Raw genomic sequence first — 16,647 nt, 5'->3', positions numbered from 1 at the left:
CCGTTTGGATAGTTCATGCCAGTGCTGGTGTTTATTTGTTAGTTAATAGATTTAATGAAATACAGCACTTTTATACGGGGAATATTTTATGCCAGGCAAATCTATACATTTATATTTAATGTAGCAATTACATAATGTTGGTCACACTTTAGATTAGGGTCCAGTTCTCACCATTAACTAACTATTAACGGAGACGTTTGCCTCAATAAACTCCTAATTACAGCTTATTAATAGTTATTAATGTAGTTGTTAAGGTTAGGTATTGGGTGAGATAAAGGGATGTAGAATATGGTCGTGCAGAATAAGGCATTAATATGTGCTTTATAAATATTAATAAACAGCCAATATTCCAGTAATATGCATGCTAATAAGCAACTAGTTTATTGAGAATTGGACCCTAAACTAAAGTGTTGTAATAATGTTGTCTTTTAAATTGTTAATATATCATAAATAAATATAATATGTATATATAATTAAAATATGATTAAATACTGTATTATCTAAATATATCCATAATAATTAGATTTATTGTAGGTAACAATCACAATAGACTATATGAATATGCAACACATAAAACGGTATCTGCATCTTGTGTGCACGCGTTTATAAATATGACTTGGCGTAGGCCTACTCTTGTTTACATCGCTGACACAGAACGGCTTCACATCCACATAAATCATGCTAATAGAGTTCGGTCTGAAGGAGCTAAAGTGTTCTGCTTAGCATAATATGGTAGAGGAATCTCATGACACAAACCGCAAGAGCTCAGATCACTGGTCTTCAGTCTCAGCAGCGGCTCTGAATGAATCCATGTTTGTCGTTCACATCAGGCTGTGTTCCAAACCCGTGTGTGCGGCCTACTGAGAGATTGAAGGCGACACAAGTGAGCACGCAACATGAGGCAGGTCTAAAGCGTATAAAGATAAACTATTCACTGGTTTCGGACAAATTTGAGCCATTGGCACAAGGCAGCTTTGTTGTTAGTGTTAACTAAAACTACAAATATTAAAATTTTCTGTAATTGAAAGAAAGCTGAAATTAAATACAAAAAAAACTTAAACTAAAAAGCTTAACAGAACAATTAAAAAGGTTGCATTGGCAAATAAATGAAATAGAAACAAGTTTAAACTGAAGTACACAAATGACTAAAAATGTTATACAAAATAATTAAAGAAAAAAGACAAAATAAAATAGAATTGAGAAATAAAATTGCTAAAATGTAAACTAAAATAAAAATAAAAGGTAATTCAAAATATTAATAAATAGTAGGATAGCATATAATTTTTACATGGACACTGGCAAGGCAGGGATGCGTGTACACTTAGCATAGAAAGCGCAGCAAATAAAAGTAAAAAATCATCCAAGAAGGTGTACGAATAGAGAGAATTGCTCATTATTAATATTCTGTGATACTTAAATAGGCACAGTACTAAAAAGGGATTAAACATAGCTAAATCTAATTAAAATGACTTTTTCATGCATGCTTTGTATTTTTATGCAAAATAGAGCATCACAGAATTAACACAGCAACAAGTTTGTCAAACTCTATTGTAATCGTTTGCAAATAAAGTCTGTCAAGCACTCTTTGTGCAGCAGATGTAGAGCGTTCAGATCAACCATGAAAAACGCTGACTTGCTTTTCTGGCAATGTCTGTGCTGATTCCATCAGGATGGGTTCAGATATGGCCAGATGATTTAAACAGATGCATGTTGTTGCTTATGAGGGTTTAGTTCAGTTACAGTGCCGGTACACACTTCTGCATACAGTAGACAACACGAAAGCTCGCTAGATTTTGGAGCCGAGCCACAGTTTCAGTTTAACCTTCTGCATCCCTTCATTTCCTGCATCATTATCCCTCCATCTCTCCGTATTACTCCTCTGTCTGGCATTCACTCTCTCTGAAGGATCTTCCCATGGCTGACGTTCCTAAAGTAATGTTCCGCGATCAATACAAGTTAAGCTCAATCGACAGCATTTGTGCCACAAGATCGATTACCATATAACTTTGACTCGTCACTGACTGCAAAAACACACTTGCATTGACACTGCAAGCATCGGATGAGTTTAAAGGCTGAAATATGAAGCAAATCTTATGAAAGAAATGCATAATACTGGAGTTATAGAGATGTTTCGATCATGCCAAACTGTACCTGTAATATTTGGGAGTGGTGCATAATTCTGTGGAAATCTGTTATTCTTATGAAAAATACACTCAAACTATTTCAATTAATTGCATATCTTTCCCTCCCTGGGGTGATCGCTAAACTCAGGAGAGGGAAGAGATCGCGCTCCCATAAAAGCGGATTTAGGAGCATTCAATTTAAGTCGAGCTGCTCCGAGCCAAAACTCTTCTTCTGCGCTTTGTTCTCCTGGTAACCATGTCATCGCGTTTCATCACACTAGACTGCGTTTCCTAATGTGGCTGTCCGGATGGGATTCAGATCCCACAGGGTCTATTTGGTGGGAAATAACTGCTTAATAGTCAGGGCTTGAAGGGATCGCAAAACACAAATCCTGATCTAACTGTTGGGACCACAAATTCTACCGGCCCTAATAATGTTAAGGCAAGCATCACTGTTGCTATTGCTGAACCTCAGCGTCCGTGATCTGAACAAACAGGCTAAGTATTAAAGGGATAGTTCACTTTAAAATGAAAGTTCTGTCATCATAAACTCACCCTCACGTTGTTTCAAACCTGTATGAATTTCTTTCTTCTGCTGAACACAACAGAAGATATTATGTCGGTAACCAAACAGTTAACTGGTCCCATTGACTTCAATAGTATTTTTTTTCCTACTATGGAAGTCAATGGGACCAGTTAACTGTTTGGTTACCGTCATTCTTCAAAATATCTTCCTTTGTGTTCAGCAGAAGAAAGAAATTCATACAGGTTTGAAACAATTTGAGGGTGAGTATATGATGACAGAATATTCATTTTAAAGTGAAATATCCCTTTAAGCATCAGTGCATAATGCGTTCCTCCGTTTGTGATATAGAGACATAAACAATTACTGAATTTGTTTCACCTTGATATGATTGTTCAGTCTCTTCTTTTCCTCCCAAAACAATATTAATGGGAAAAAGTCACACAAAAATATTGATTCTTGCCATCAAGATATTGATTCATAACACTGCACTCCCAGAGGGGAGAAATGCTAAAATTGTACCCTCAAAGCAACCATTTTTACCTCTTCTATGTCAAGTAAAGTGCTTTATACAACAGAAACTCTAGCAAAGCAGCTTCACAGTATTAAGAGGAAAGTAACACAATCAATGACGTAAACATTGAATATAAACATCAGCAGCTGAAGCAAGAACATAGTGTCATTATTCAGCTCGATTCAGTTTAATAACTGTGTTAAGGTACAGTACTGATACAAAGCATATAGTGCACCCCCCTCCTTCCTCATCTTTAAAAAGCTGACCGTGAACACCACAACACTCTTACATTATGGGCACTTTTGCATAAGAAAATCAGCACTGACATTGTCGAATGTTTGTCCAACACCTGTAAAATGACCGACACGTGTGTTCTCACTGATCTCTCACGTTCAGAGCTCTTCTGACCAGCCAGAGAAGCTGGACTGAACCGCACAGAGCAGAGACACACACACACACACGACGCCGGCGTGGAAATACCATTAGAGCCGAGCTGAAGGGAGTGGAGATGATTACATTACAGAGATGTTTAAACGCTCAGCGCAGAGACACCGGGAGATCTCTCTTTCTCTCGCTCCTCTCCTTTATGCTAGAGTAATGATGTTCTTCATGCTAACGCAGGAACTCTGGCTTTATTCACAGCCGGCTGGTTGCTATAGATACTACGGTGATACCACAGTGAAGCTGGTGGGTGTTGAGAGCGCATTGTGTGTGTGTGCGCGTGCACACTTTCGAGAGATACGGTTTAATCTGTAGATAGAGCGAAGCAAAGTATGATGGACAGCTGTATTAATACCTTACAAACAGAGAGAGAAACGAGCGAGCAAAAAATAGGAATGCAAGATATATCTGTACAATATATCACAATCTGCATTATTTGAATTTTGTGATTCCTTTTTTTTACTGAAAATATATATTTTTTTACAATATTCCCTTCTATGCCTGGTTGCAAAAATACTAAGCAGCTAGAGATTGGAGCTTTAGATCGTGTGGTGAAAAAGTAATCTTGTTTGATTTCAAACTTAAAAAGTAGAAACCTCATGCACCTCGATGTTCTGAGTGGTTTCTAGGCTGTTGCTAGGCAGTTGTTAGGGCATTCTGACTGGTTGCTAGGGTGCTGCTAGCTGCTTACTGTCCCAAAAATGTCTCATGATCACATCTTTACGGTGTTAGGATGGCTAGATAATATGTAAGGCACTCTTTTACAATGGCCATACCAACGCAGAGTGAAAAACGGTAAAAAGTAAAACTACTTTTTTACTACTAGTTTTACTTTTCCAAGGAACTTGACTACAGTTTTTCACTCTGCATTGGTATGGCCATTGTAAAAGAGTGCCAAACTACATATAGTAGTTTTACTTTTTATCTCTTATTACTACTTTTTAATCTTACTTATTATCTCTTCACACAAATAAATGTTATTTAAAAAAAATTACTTAATAAGTAAATAAATAATTATAAATTACTTATTAAAAAAAATATTTAAAATTAAATTAAATTAATACACAAAGCTAAACATGTTAGTTGAAGTTGAAATGTTTATATCGGTTACCTGAACAACAACACATCTGGTGTAATATCACATACATCTGAGTTTATCTCGTATGTACTTATGTTCAAAATTACCGTGATCTTCCAATACGTTTCTCGGACATTTGCACCCTTGCATACAGTGTGTTTCTGGTCTAAACAAACGTGAGCTACAGTGAAGCCTCTCAGTACAAGGACTACAGAACTACAAGGTAGTTCGAGTGAGTCCTCTAAAACCACCAAGATGAAAGTGATGGAGCAGATGTAACAAAAAAAAAAAATATCTCAAGGAAATGAAAGCGTCTTGCTTTATGAAAAAATAGAACAAAAACAAATGAAAGAAGCATGTTTAGGTGTGAGAGAGAGAGAGAGAGAGAGAGAGAGAGAGAGAGAGAGAGAGAGAGAGAGAGAGAGAGAGAGAGAGAGAGAGAGAGAGAGAGAGAGAGAGAGAGAGAGAGAGAGAGAGAGAGAGAGAGAGAGAGAGAGAGAGAGAGAGAGAGAGAGAGAGAGAGAGAGAGAGAGAGAGAGAGAGAGAGAGAGTAATGAAGGTTTCATTAAAAGCTCTTCGGAGTGTGTCTCACACACACAGATGATTATCTGGTCACGCTGTCCTCTGTTAATGAGCCTGAGACACGAGCCCGGCCGTCAGAAGCTCCACATCTCCCTCCTGAAGGCCTCGACCTGCGCTCTTTATCTCTGCGTGTGTTTGTGCGTTCCTCTCATTCTAACGAGTGTCAGTGACGCGCGGCGGGCCTGCGGGATCCGGTCGGGCGAGCGCTAACAAACATGACAGACGGCAGAACGTCTCGTAAAACGATTTCGAATCCGAGCAGGCGAAGCTCGACCCAAACCCCCGGCGGTCCACATCAAACGCCTCGCAGACACGAGCTGGTGTGAGTGATGAGAGGGCATCTGGTGCTAATGAGAGACAGATTCACTTTCACTGGGGTGTCAGTCTGTTGTCTCTGGCACAGATACGCTTCCTTTCCAAAGCCAGAGTCGCACACTGACACAAACACAACACATTTACAAATCCTTCCAAATCTCACCAGAGACCAGCCAACTAATTAAGCTAACAAACTTTTACAGCTAAGCAAATAAGATACGAAACAAGAGCCACCAATGCAGGGCAATGCAGTTATACAATAAATAAAATAAATGATATAGGTCAAATATAACTTTAAAAAATTTATAAAAAAAACACATTGAGACTTCCATTAAATTCAGTGATGAATCTGTGCATCTTTTGATTCATTCAAACATACAGAGAATAACTCCGGATGAATATTGTTGGTCTTAGGCTTGAATTTTGGCGTGGGATTGCGCGTATTACACATTTATAACCTTTATTTTTATTTTTTTACCAGGAAGAAAACTCACTGAGATTAAAATCTCTTTTTCGGGAGTGTCCTGGCCAAGATAGGCAGCTAAGTTTACATAGACAATTTACATCAAAATTTACAACACACAAACAAATCTCATTACATAAATAAAAATTAAAATATATATATATAAAGTGCATCTGGTTACAAACATTTACACACAACCAATTTATTGAACCGACATGAGGTTCAAACATAATTTGACTTATTCCCGCAGATTTTGTACTCGTACCCAAAGTGTGTGTAGATAAAGCCATCAGTCTCAGTACTATACTGAGTTCTTCAACTAAACTTCAGCCGCTAACAAGCTCAAACATGCCAGTCACTAAACAAGGACAACTCATAAAGCAATGCCAAATTCAAGCAGCATAAAAGGACAAAATAAAAATGAATAAATTAAAAATCATTGCAATATTTCACAATGTTGCTTAATTTTATATGACCAGCAAAACCAAATATTTGATATATTGCCTTAACAGAAAAGGTTTTCAAAATCTATGCATAAAAGTTGATGACTGGAAGAAATTTAAAGGGATAGTTCACCCAAAATTGAAAATTATGTCATTAATTACCGTTCCAAACCCATAAGACTTTTGTTCATATTCAGAACACACATGAAGATCTTTTTGATACGCAACTGACACTTTGACGCTTCAAAAAGTTCATAAAGAGATCGTAAAAGTAATCCATATGAGTGGAGCGGTTTAGTCCAAATTTTCTAAAGAGACCGAATCGCTTTATATGATGAACAGATCGAATTTAGGCTTAAATTATGTGAATAAAAGCCTAAATTAAATCGGTTCCTCAAGAAAGCTCTCAGATTTCATTAAAAATATATAATTTGTCTTCCGAAGATGAACGAAAGTTTTTTGGAACGACATGAGGGTCAGTAATTAATGACAGAATGTTAATTTTTGGGTGAACTATCCCTTTAAACAAGATTTTTTGACAACCAACAACTTGAAAGTCGGTCAAGAAAGTTGAAGACAGAAAACATACGACACTGTCGAGAGATTGACACCGATGGGTTTAAGATGTGGCAGTATTTTGTGAGTTCTTTACCTCTCATAAACAAAAAGCATTTGTTCTCTCTCAGCGTCTGATGAACACCAGGTCACCGTGAGCACTTAACCGCCGCACTGATGTAAACGCTGCCATGAGAATGGGATGAGAGGGCCTCTACGTTAATGAGCTTAAACAGGAGGAGCAGAGAGAGATCAAACCACTCCTCATCCTCAGGGATGAAGGGAAGGAAAGCCTACGCCACATAAAAGAATACAGCGCTAAGCTGCGTACAGGGGCAATGAGCAGGGATATACAGCCTTATCAACGGCTTTCAGCTTCTAATTAGCAGCTTAGAAACAGTGAAAAGCGTCGGTCGTGACAACAGTCGTGGGTGGAGAGCAGGAGACAAGCGAACGATCAATGAGAAACACCACGCAAGCGTCAGAGAGAGAGCGAGAGGAATCTGGGCCTGTCAGACGACTGCGTTCACGTTGGCTCGTGTTGCGGTTGCGACGTACTCGACTCTCTAATTCAAATGAAATATTGACTTTCTTTAGACAGCCACTTCACTGCATTGCTCTCTAATGATGCTCTAGTTTATTCTGTGGAGAACCGTATTGATCCAGAGAGAAATATTAAACATTGATTTGTGATTCGAAAGCTAGAAATAGTGCGCACTGTACAGTACGTCATGACCTCGGCAGAAAATGAGCCCGCACTTCAAGTCAGAGAACTAAATTAATATTCCCAATAAACCGAAATATTAAAAGCTTGTGGAGTCGAAAATGGGGTTAATTCTTTAGCAAACTAGAATGATTTATTCTTTAAGAAAATAGATCAATCACAGAGAACTCAGCAATAAAGATCAGTGTGAGAACGGTTTAGAAATGTTGACGGAGCGGACACACGCTCCATCAGGCCAGAGCCGTTAGCATGCAAGTAGAAATATAGATTTTTTTGGGGGGGATTGACAACATATGCTGATTTAAGCGAAAACACAATTTATAGATTTTTTTTTCATATTTCCACAGCCATATAGATACATAAACACAACACTGTCATTTTTTAATTATTTAATTGTTAATATAAGTTTTTATTTTATTTTACTTTTTATATAATTTTTGCAATATAGATATGTTTGTTTTTATAATTATTATATTTTTATATGTATTTATTTATTGGAATTTTTGTGGATTTTTTATATATACAAAAATGCACATAAATAAAAACAGCACATATAAAATTATAATAATTATAAAAACAAACATTCATGGTGAGTGCAATGGAAATGTTTGGAATCCGATTTTCACATAAAAAGCATCTCTCCAGCAATATGAAACTACAAAGCACAATCATCACTCAGCAAATGATCAGCGGCTGCGAGAAGCTCTCAGAGAAACTCAGCTCTGTTCAAACCGCTTCTTGAGACTTATTGAGGTAATGAGTGATCTCTACATGTCTCTCTGTAGCGAGAACATGCTCATATTGATAAGGGCATAATTACCCGGTTGTGCGGTGAGATTAATCTGCTAATTGCTGCATTGCACTATGCCTGAATGCAAAGGCCAGACACACAACGCACAAACATGCTGAGTCCTCAATAACACACACACACACCTTACACAACCTTTCACTTTCAGGCCAAACACTCGCTGTTCAACAGATTCTAACATTGCTTTAAATATAGACTGGCTTACAATATGCAATTCAGTGCATTTCTTTCTTTCTTTCTTTTAATTTTAAATGAACATGCCTCTGAAAGATGCTTTGTACAATCTAGTGCATGAAATCAACAGGAAAGCAATGCATTTCTCTGTCAAGTGATTCAAAGACAGACTTCATTTCACATGTTGAATGGCATTCTCTGGGTGCCGTCTGCAAAATAAATGGCATCAATGCTGATGCGTCACATTCGGAAATGCATTTTGAACAGGGGGTTTGGGATGTAGAGAGTGTTAAATGTCTCTTTCCATCTGGTAATCTGAACGCTCTGTCAGCGAGACAGGGATACCCGTCTTTTTCACTTCATTACCACAGAGAAACATATTGCTTTTCCGGACTATTGATAACTGAAAATCTAAACATTTAGACAGGATGTTTTTTCTTAAAAAAATGGGAGAAAAAGTTAAAAAAAATATATATATATATATATATATATATATATATATATATATATATATATATATATATATATATATATATATATATATATATATATATATATATATATATTCACAGAAATGTACCATTAACCTACATTTACATATTTACATATGAAGACTGGATATTCTAGCAAAAGAAGAGAGAAAAAAAAACCCATTTGAAACATTAAGGCATTGAAGGTCATGCTTTCTCTCATATCATTTATCAAATCAAATCTATTATATTACAAATTTTCATAATCACTTGACTATTTAAAAGAAGTGTCAGTTCCAAAATGAGTAAAATATGGTAAAAAAAAAAAAGGTCTGTTTTTGATTATTTATCCCTTCTTTGCTATAATTAAATAAAGTAAAGTGCAGCATGATATCAACCATCAGTCACAATCAGCTCTCATGTTGCCTTGTCAACTTTTTTTTTTCTTCAGAAAACTTGATAAGTAGCCGGTACTTTTTTTACAAGGTCTCTGAAAATGGCTTATCCAATCACATTTCAGAACTGGAAATATAAAGATCAAATCCTGCATGCAGGTCTGTAAGTGCACAAACACTCTCTCCTTCACGAGACAGAAGTTTGTTCAGTCTGCTAAAGTGATATAATCCCTCGCTCCACCATCCCTCTCTCTCTCTCACACATTCACTCGTTCACCCCATCTCTCCATCTCTGCTCTCTAATCGTGGAGTTTAATGTGACTCATCCCAGGAATCAGATGTGTAGTGGACGCTGGATTATCTCCGGCACATAAGACGGACGCGCCAGAGGATAAATCCCACAATGCAACACCCGCAGAGACCGAATGCACCCAAGGAGGAGCTTACACACTCACACTTATCTTTACACAGCCAGGGACAGCAACTCTATAAACTATTTTCTACAGGGACACGGAGAGAAACAATGAAGATCATTAAACTTCCTTGAACATGACGTTCTTAATTCACAGCTTTACGTTAAAGGAAAGTACCACAAAACAGCAGCTTTAGTCCATCTGGAAACTGTGCGACTGCTACCTTCCTTCCCTTATACAATGCACCATTTACAAACACAAATGCTGAAGTCATGATGCAGAAGAACTGTCAGTCCGGCGGAGAAACCTAAAGCCTAGAAAAAATAAATAAGGGTCATGGCCTTTTCTCTGATTTATGTTTTTTTTTCTTTTGATTTTTCATACCAAAATATAAAAGTAGTAAACTAGAAATGATATTTTGCATAATGAAAACTAGGTCTAAATTTAAGACAATTTCATGAAGACAAATAATAATAATAACAACAATGTATTCATGGTCCTAAAATAGGCTTCATATTTTGATTCAATATATGCATATTTAGATATTGGGGAGAAATTAGAAGGTTTTTATTGCACTAAAAACTATCACAATTTATATAAATGCAATTAAACTGTATTTTAGGACCTACCTCAGCATCATTATATATATATATAGCTCATGACAGCAAAGCCAATATGACCTCTTAGCCATCGAAAACACATTGCCATAAAATAAACATTGACCCTAAATACTTTTAAACACCAGGTCGATTTAATGCATTAATGGAAAACAAATTATGTGCTAAAATGATGAACTCTTTTAATGCACCCTCCCTGGCCCGGACCTGTACGCCATCTTATATTGCAGTTTAGTTACAACCATGATGCAGGGCAACGACTGACTGTGTGATGAAGCCTAATAAAATGTTAAAATGCCACTACAATTCAAGATATGAGGGCAAAAAATGCCTTATATTTATATCATATGATATAGTTTAGCAATCACACGAGCAAGAGTGCTGTTTTATCCCGAATATCTGCATGATTACAAATGTAATATTGATTTTATTCAACAGTTCAAAGAACATGAAGTTAATACTGTGTTACATTTTAGACACTAAATTGTCAATATTGCCTGTTTTCACACAATTTCAATGAACAATGAAAATAGTTTTTAACTAAACGAGTGAGTGATTGATTCAGTGAACCATTCATAAAGACGATCACTTGCTTCATTCCTGAATGAATCAGTTGTTCAAATGAATCGGTTGAATGAATGATTGAATGACTTTATATTTTCATATTTAGAGTTTCATTTCATATTTCATTTATATCCATGCCACCTCTGAGCTACATTAAACAGTCTGTATAAATATACCTAAATGCCACTTCAGATGCAGCTTATGAATAAAAAAATGTTGTGGCCACATTGTAGCCTTCAAGATTTATGTGTAATAAATTCTGTTGAATCAAAATATATCTCTCCAAGCTCATTTTTGTCAATGCTTCTCTCATCTAACACAATAATGACTTTACATGTCTAAGCCAAAACTGATGTGAGATTAATTTGCGATTAATTTGATTAATCTGCACATCATGAAATTAATTAGATTAAAATTAACCACTTGACAGCCCTAGTAACTGAACATGTATTGGTCTTATTGTGCATGATTCATATATATTAGAATAAATAATAGGCAAATATGAATTTATGCACTGTTTTAGCACACTTGCATTTGGTTCTGGCTTAATTCTGGGACTTTTCATGATCTAATGAATTCTCAATGGATAAAATACTCCTGATTCACTCAGGAATGTCATGATAAAGAAGTAAACTGTACAGTAAAAATACTTTTGATTGACAAATAAACCCTTTCTACTGTTGATCTCAAGCCTGACGGCATATAGTGTGTGTTCCTGAGCGCATATAGTGTGTGTTCCTGAGCGCATGTGTAATTGTGCTGAAGCTGCATGTATGGTGTGCCGCACACACAGTAAGGCTCTGTTTTCTCTGTGCTGCAGTGTGGAGCTGGACTTTAAACTGCAGGAAGATAAGCTACAGCCTCTGATGAAGAGATTGTGTCCCACAGAGGAGTCCCTGTTCCCCCCTCTGCCCTATCCTCAGGAGACCATCGGCTCCACGCCCAAACGCAAGTCCAAAGCGGAGGCCAAGAAACACGCGCGCTGGAAACTCTGGTTTCTGTGACCGCAGGATTACACACACCACTTTATTATGCTTTTGATCATATTTTCAAGAAGGAAGTACGACAGAATGCAACGCTCCATGTGCATCTGTTCACTTGCTTAGTTTTTGATCAGGATGAAACGGGAAGATCCTATCTGTTTGTTTTTTTGTGTTTTCCCCTCTTCGGTACTTTATGGATGCGAGTACTGAACTTGGTTTGGAAATATCGCAGCCAGCACTGAAAAAATTAAATGTATGTATATTTAACAGAGAGAAAAAAAATGGAATTTGCTTCCGGAAAAAAGGAATAATGAGACTATTTCCCTCAAGCAGAGCGTGAAATTATTTTAAGAGAGTGAGAGACATAACTGGATCAATAACAAATCTTGCTTTACAATTATTATTTATTTTTTGGTCCTCATCCTGCTAAAGGTTTGGAAAACCAGGAGGATATTTAAAACACAAACAGGACACAAGCTTTTCATTTTGGTCTTCTCTTCCTCATGGAAATGGACGTGATCGCAGCATTAAATCGAAGCACAACTCTTCAGATGCACTGGATGATGATTCTCACAGAGGACTTCATGGATTTAAAACTCACTAGAGGATGTAATTATTCGCAGATCAAACCGGCGAAGTCACAACTCATTCATTATATGGGATTTATATGGAAATAATCTTACAAGCCTCTGTGAATTCATATAAACTTTCATATACTATTATTACCAGGAAAAAAAAAAGGAAAAAAAGTATGACTTATTTTTCTAGATTCTTAATAATCACACATTTAAAGATTTTCTAGAAACACTATATATAAGCTTCTCTCACTTATTGGATTATTGAAATTATAGGAAGCGTTTTCAGATCAGTGTCCGTTCATTTTAAATTATTTCATTTCGAATAATGCTCTTCTAATACATCTACAGACATAACCACGGAAACAACGGTAAATGTTTACCTTTCTGTGACAGGAAGTCATGTGATACACAGTCACCATATAGCTCCAATCACACTAGACTCTGATGAACTGATCTGCATATGGAAAAAAGACGATTTAACAATACAGGATCTACATGTCACAGATTGACCTCTTGGTGCAATATAAAAAAAGAAGAAAAAAAAACTACAAAACCAAACAGTTTGTAGTGTTGCAGGAAAGTAGATTAAATTGACATTTTAACGTTTTAAATTAATTTTAATGTATTTTTACTTAAAAATTTAGATAGAATCCCTAGAGTGTGACATCACGTCCTGTCTAGTGTGACCGCACTATTGACATCTGCACTGAATCAAACAATGTTCCTATGGAAAAGAAAAATGATGAAGACCACCAGAGCAAATAAGGTATCGTTGAGCGTGTGTGTGTGTGTGTGTGTGTGTGTGTCGCGGCTCTTACTGGAAGTAATTGAAAGCCTGAGAGTGCAATGAGAAGAGGTCGACTCTGAATTTCCTTTCTGAACATTGTAATGGAAAAGACGTCACAGGTGAACAAAACATGTCCAGGTGATATTTCAAAAGAAAGAAAGAAATTATATATTGGCTAAAAAAAAGAAACCTAAAGTTTTCTGCACATAGTGGCTCTATTTTTTTATGACAATTAAACACATTTTCCCCAGAATTCTCATCATTAATTCTCATCTTTCTCAATGTATGGAAGATTTAATGAATGAAAAAAAAAAAAAATTTATATATATATATATATATATATATATATATATATATATATATAGTGTTTTTCCATTTCCTGAAAAGTAGAGATATTTGCAGATACAAGTTTCTGCCCGACAGTGCCGAACTATAAATATATATAATAAAGCATGATTTAATTTTTTTTGCATTAATTTACAGTAATGAGTATTGTTGGGGGAAAATATGCTTAATTGTAAAATTGAAGTCAATACAACCACTTTTTTTTTCCTTTTTGAATGTATTTTGCCGTGAGATTCACTCATATGGCCAAAAACAGAGAGATGAAGAAACGCATGAAAAGAGTATAAAATGGAGCATGGAGAGTCAGAGCGACACGGACAGAAAGAATCACACACATCTCTCTGCTTCAGTCGACACACCAACAGTCTACAGGGAGAAGATGCCTTGTTCTTTCCTGACAACATACCAGTCACATACACACTGCAAAGCGACTAACTCATTTATCGAGTCGAGGCGTACCGCCGTCTGCGTGATTTGCTACCACTGGACCTGCAAAAGTGAAACACACATCTCAAACGCATTAACTTCAGGCTGGTTCTGTACACACTTTGTGGATTTAATGAACATTCAGTTTACACTTTCAGTGAGTGAAATGCAATGCAATCATTATTCCCACACACATATATATCAGAACTCTGTGTGCACAGAAACGGGTTAAAGAGACAGCCGTACTGAAAGTCAAACGCCCCTTTTTATCGGAAAGTAAGTTTAAGTGATGAAAATATCTAGCAAAACAGGGCTAAAATCATCTCAAACAACTCTGATTTCAGCACACAGAACAAAATCACAAGAGCAAAGCATTCTGGGAATGTCACGTCAGAGGCCAAAAGCAGAGTCCCATCCAGAGACATGTGCCAAAGTCTTTTAAAAAAGGGCAAAATAAACCACTTCACAGACAGGAAAAAACCCATTTCCACTGAATAGACTCTCTCCTCTGGTGTATGATGGCAACTCCAGAAACACAAGACGAGCCGTCCCCTCGTACCACAGCAGTTGTGATTCTCAATAGCTCTACTGTAGCCTAAAGAGACGATTAGATGTTTTTCTGTTCCTTAAAAAGTGCAATTGATTTATTATGTGCAATATTGTGTATTTTATACAGTTTTTAAAACTATTTACTATACAAAATAAAACATGAAAAATACAAAGAGTGGCTCTATTATCTGAGTACTGGGAAATTTGTCTGTATAATGCATTTCATAGTACTTTTTATCCACAGGCACATGAATAAATTAAATGGAAAAATATATATAAATACATTTTTATAAAAAAAAAAAAATCATTTAGAAAAATGGTAATAAAAATAAGACTGACTTTTCTATGGTGGTTCTCACGTCAGGATTGTGTAGTGTAGAATTTCACTGGGAATTTGGCAATTTTGACTTTTGGGACACTACTGTCGTGCTGCAGATGCTAATTGCTGGAATGTGTAATTACTGTATGTGAGAAAAGCAGCTTTGCAGTTTAAAGAAGAGGAATCTCAAATATCTCGTCCACCATGATGTCGCCAACCCAGATTAGACGAGATAAGAATAAACTCACTGCAGTGATCTAGGAGCAGCGAGGAGGGGGAAATAAATGCAGAAATAAATAAAAATACAGATAGGCAACATGCTGACTACGACCCACTCCAGATGGCAACAGTAAGTTCATAGGATTGATTCTGTGGAATTACTTTTAATGCGTGTCTGTACATGTATATCACACATAGTGGCTCAGTGAATATTGAGAACAACAATACTGAGCTATAAAACAAAGCACCACCAAACATGTAAATGCAGATGAGAAGCTGTGCTAAGCCACCTGTTTTTATTTATTTATTTATTTGTCAAAGGGATCCTCTCTCTCTTTCTTACTTTCATTCCCCGAAGCAAAGCAAAAGACACTCTGAGAGTTATTAAAATTCTCCAGGTCACAATGAAGGAGTTTGTGTGCGTTTGTGTTTATTAAGCAGGGAATTCCCATGCAGGCTTGCAGCGGCAACCATTCAGTATTTCCCTTGCGAGAGAGTTTGAAAAACTCATCTGAAATGCACTTAAAGGAAGACTGTCAGCAAAAACCTTCAGATAGAAATAAATCAATCCGAAGAGCCTCTCTATCATCACAAATGTATATTTAATGCACTGAGAATGTGGTGAGAATGTAAATCTAAGAGGATTTTGCTGCACTGATGCTGCAGACGGCACCTGCTGTCAGTCCTGAAATTACAGTCAAACAGAGCAGCCAATCAAAAGCCTTGTTCCTCCACCTGGCCCCTCCTACTGCAGAGGAATGGGAGGGGCTGAAAATACTCTGAATACACACAAGCACAGATCCTGATAAAGACAAGACTGCATGAGAAAACTCTACTGGAAGGCTTAGATAAGGCTTATAAGGCTCTTGAATGCAACAAAGACTGAGAAAAAGACTGAAATACATAAAAAGATCATAAAATACAAGCCGAATCATGCAAAACTCGCTGCCATGATGCTATAGTGAGCTACTAAGTAGTTGCTTGAGTGGTTTTTAGGGTGTTCTAGAAACAGGGCATTGCTCCAATATTACCTCTCCAACAAACCACACAATGACATATTCATGGTTGATAATGAAGAACGATCTGTAGGATTCAGACTTTTTGAAGTTTAAGAAGATTTGTCTTTACTGTAAGTGCACATCAGCATGCAGGACGTGTGAGGCTGTGCTGATCAGACTCATTTGAATTCTAGACTCACATGCAGCAAAACCACAGAGAAAAGTTAATGCATAAATCTGA

The 16,647-nt window shown here is 36.7% G+C and overlaps 2 protein-coding genes across 5 annotated transcripts in view; one reads left to right on the top strand and one right to left on the bottom strand.

The window, feature by feature from the left end:
• Positions 1-13,288, top strand: part of insyn2a (inhibitory synaptic factor 2A) — a 41,257-nt gene extending 27,969 nt beyond the window's left edge. The window contains exon 4 of the mRNA XM_079595676.1: positions 12,023-13,288. Within this exon, the coding sequence (XP_079451802.1) occupies positions 12,023-12,206 (184 nt within the window). The 3' untranslated portion in view covers positions 12,207-13,288. The remainder of the gene's footprint in view (positions 1-12,022) is intronic.
• Positions 1-16,647, bottom strand: part of dock1 (dedicator of cytokinesis 1) — a 203,708-nt gene that overhangs the window by 103,105 nt on the left and 83,956 nt on the right. The window lies entirely within an intron of this gene.

Source organism: Phoxinus phoxinus (assembly GCF_949152265.1).
Source record: "Phoxinus phoxinus genome assembly, chromosome: 21".
Taxonomy (NCBI): Eukaryota; Metazoa; Chordata; class Actinopteri; order Cypriniformes; family Leuciscidae; genus Phoxinus; species Phoxinus phoxinus.
Note: the sequence above shows the minus strand (reverse complement) of the source record. Positions and strands in the feature narration are given on the sequence as shown.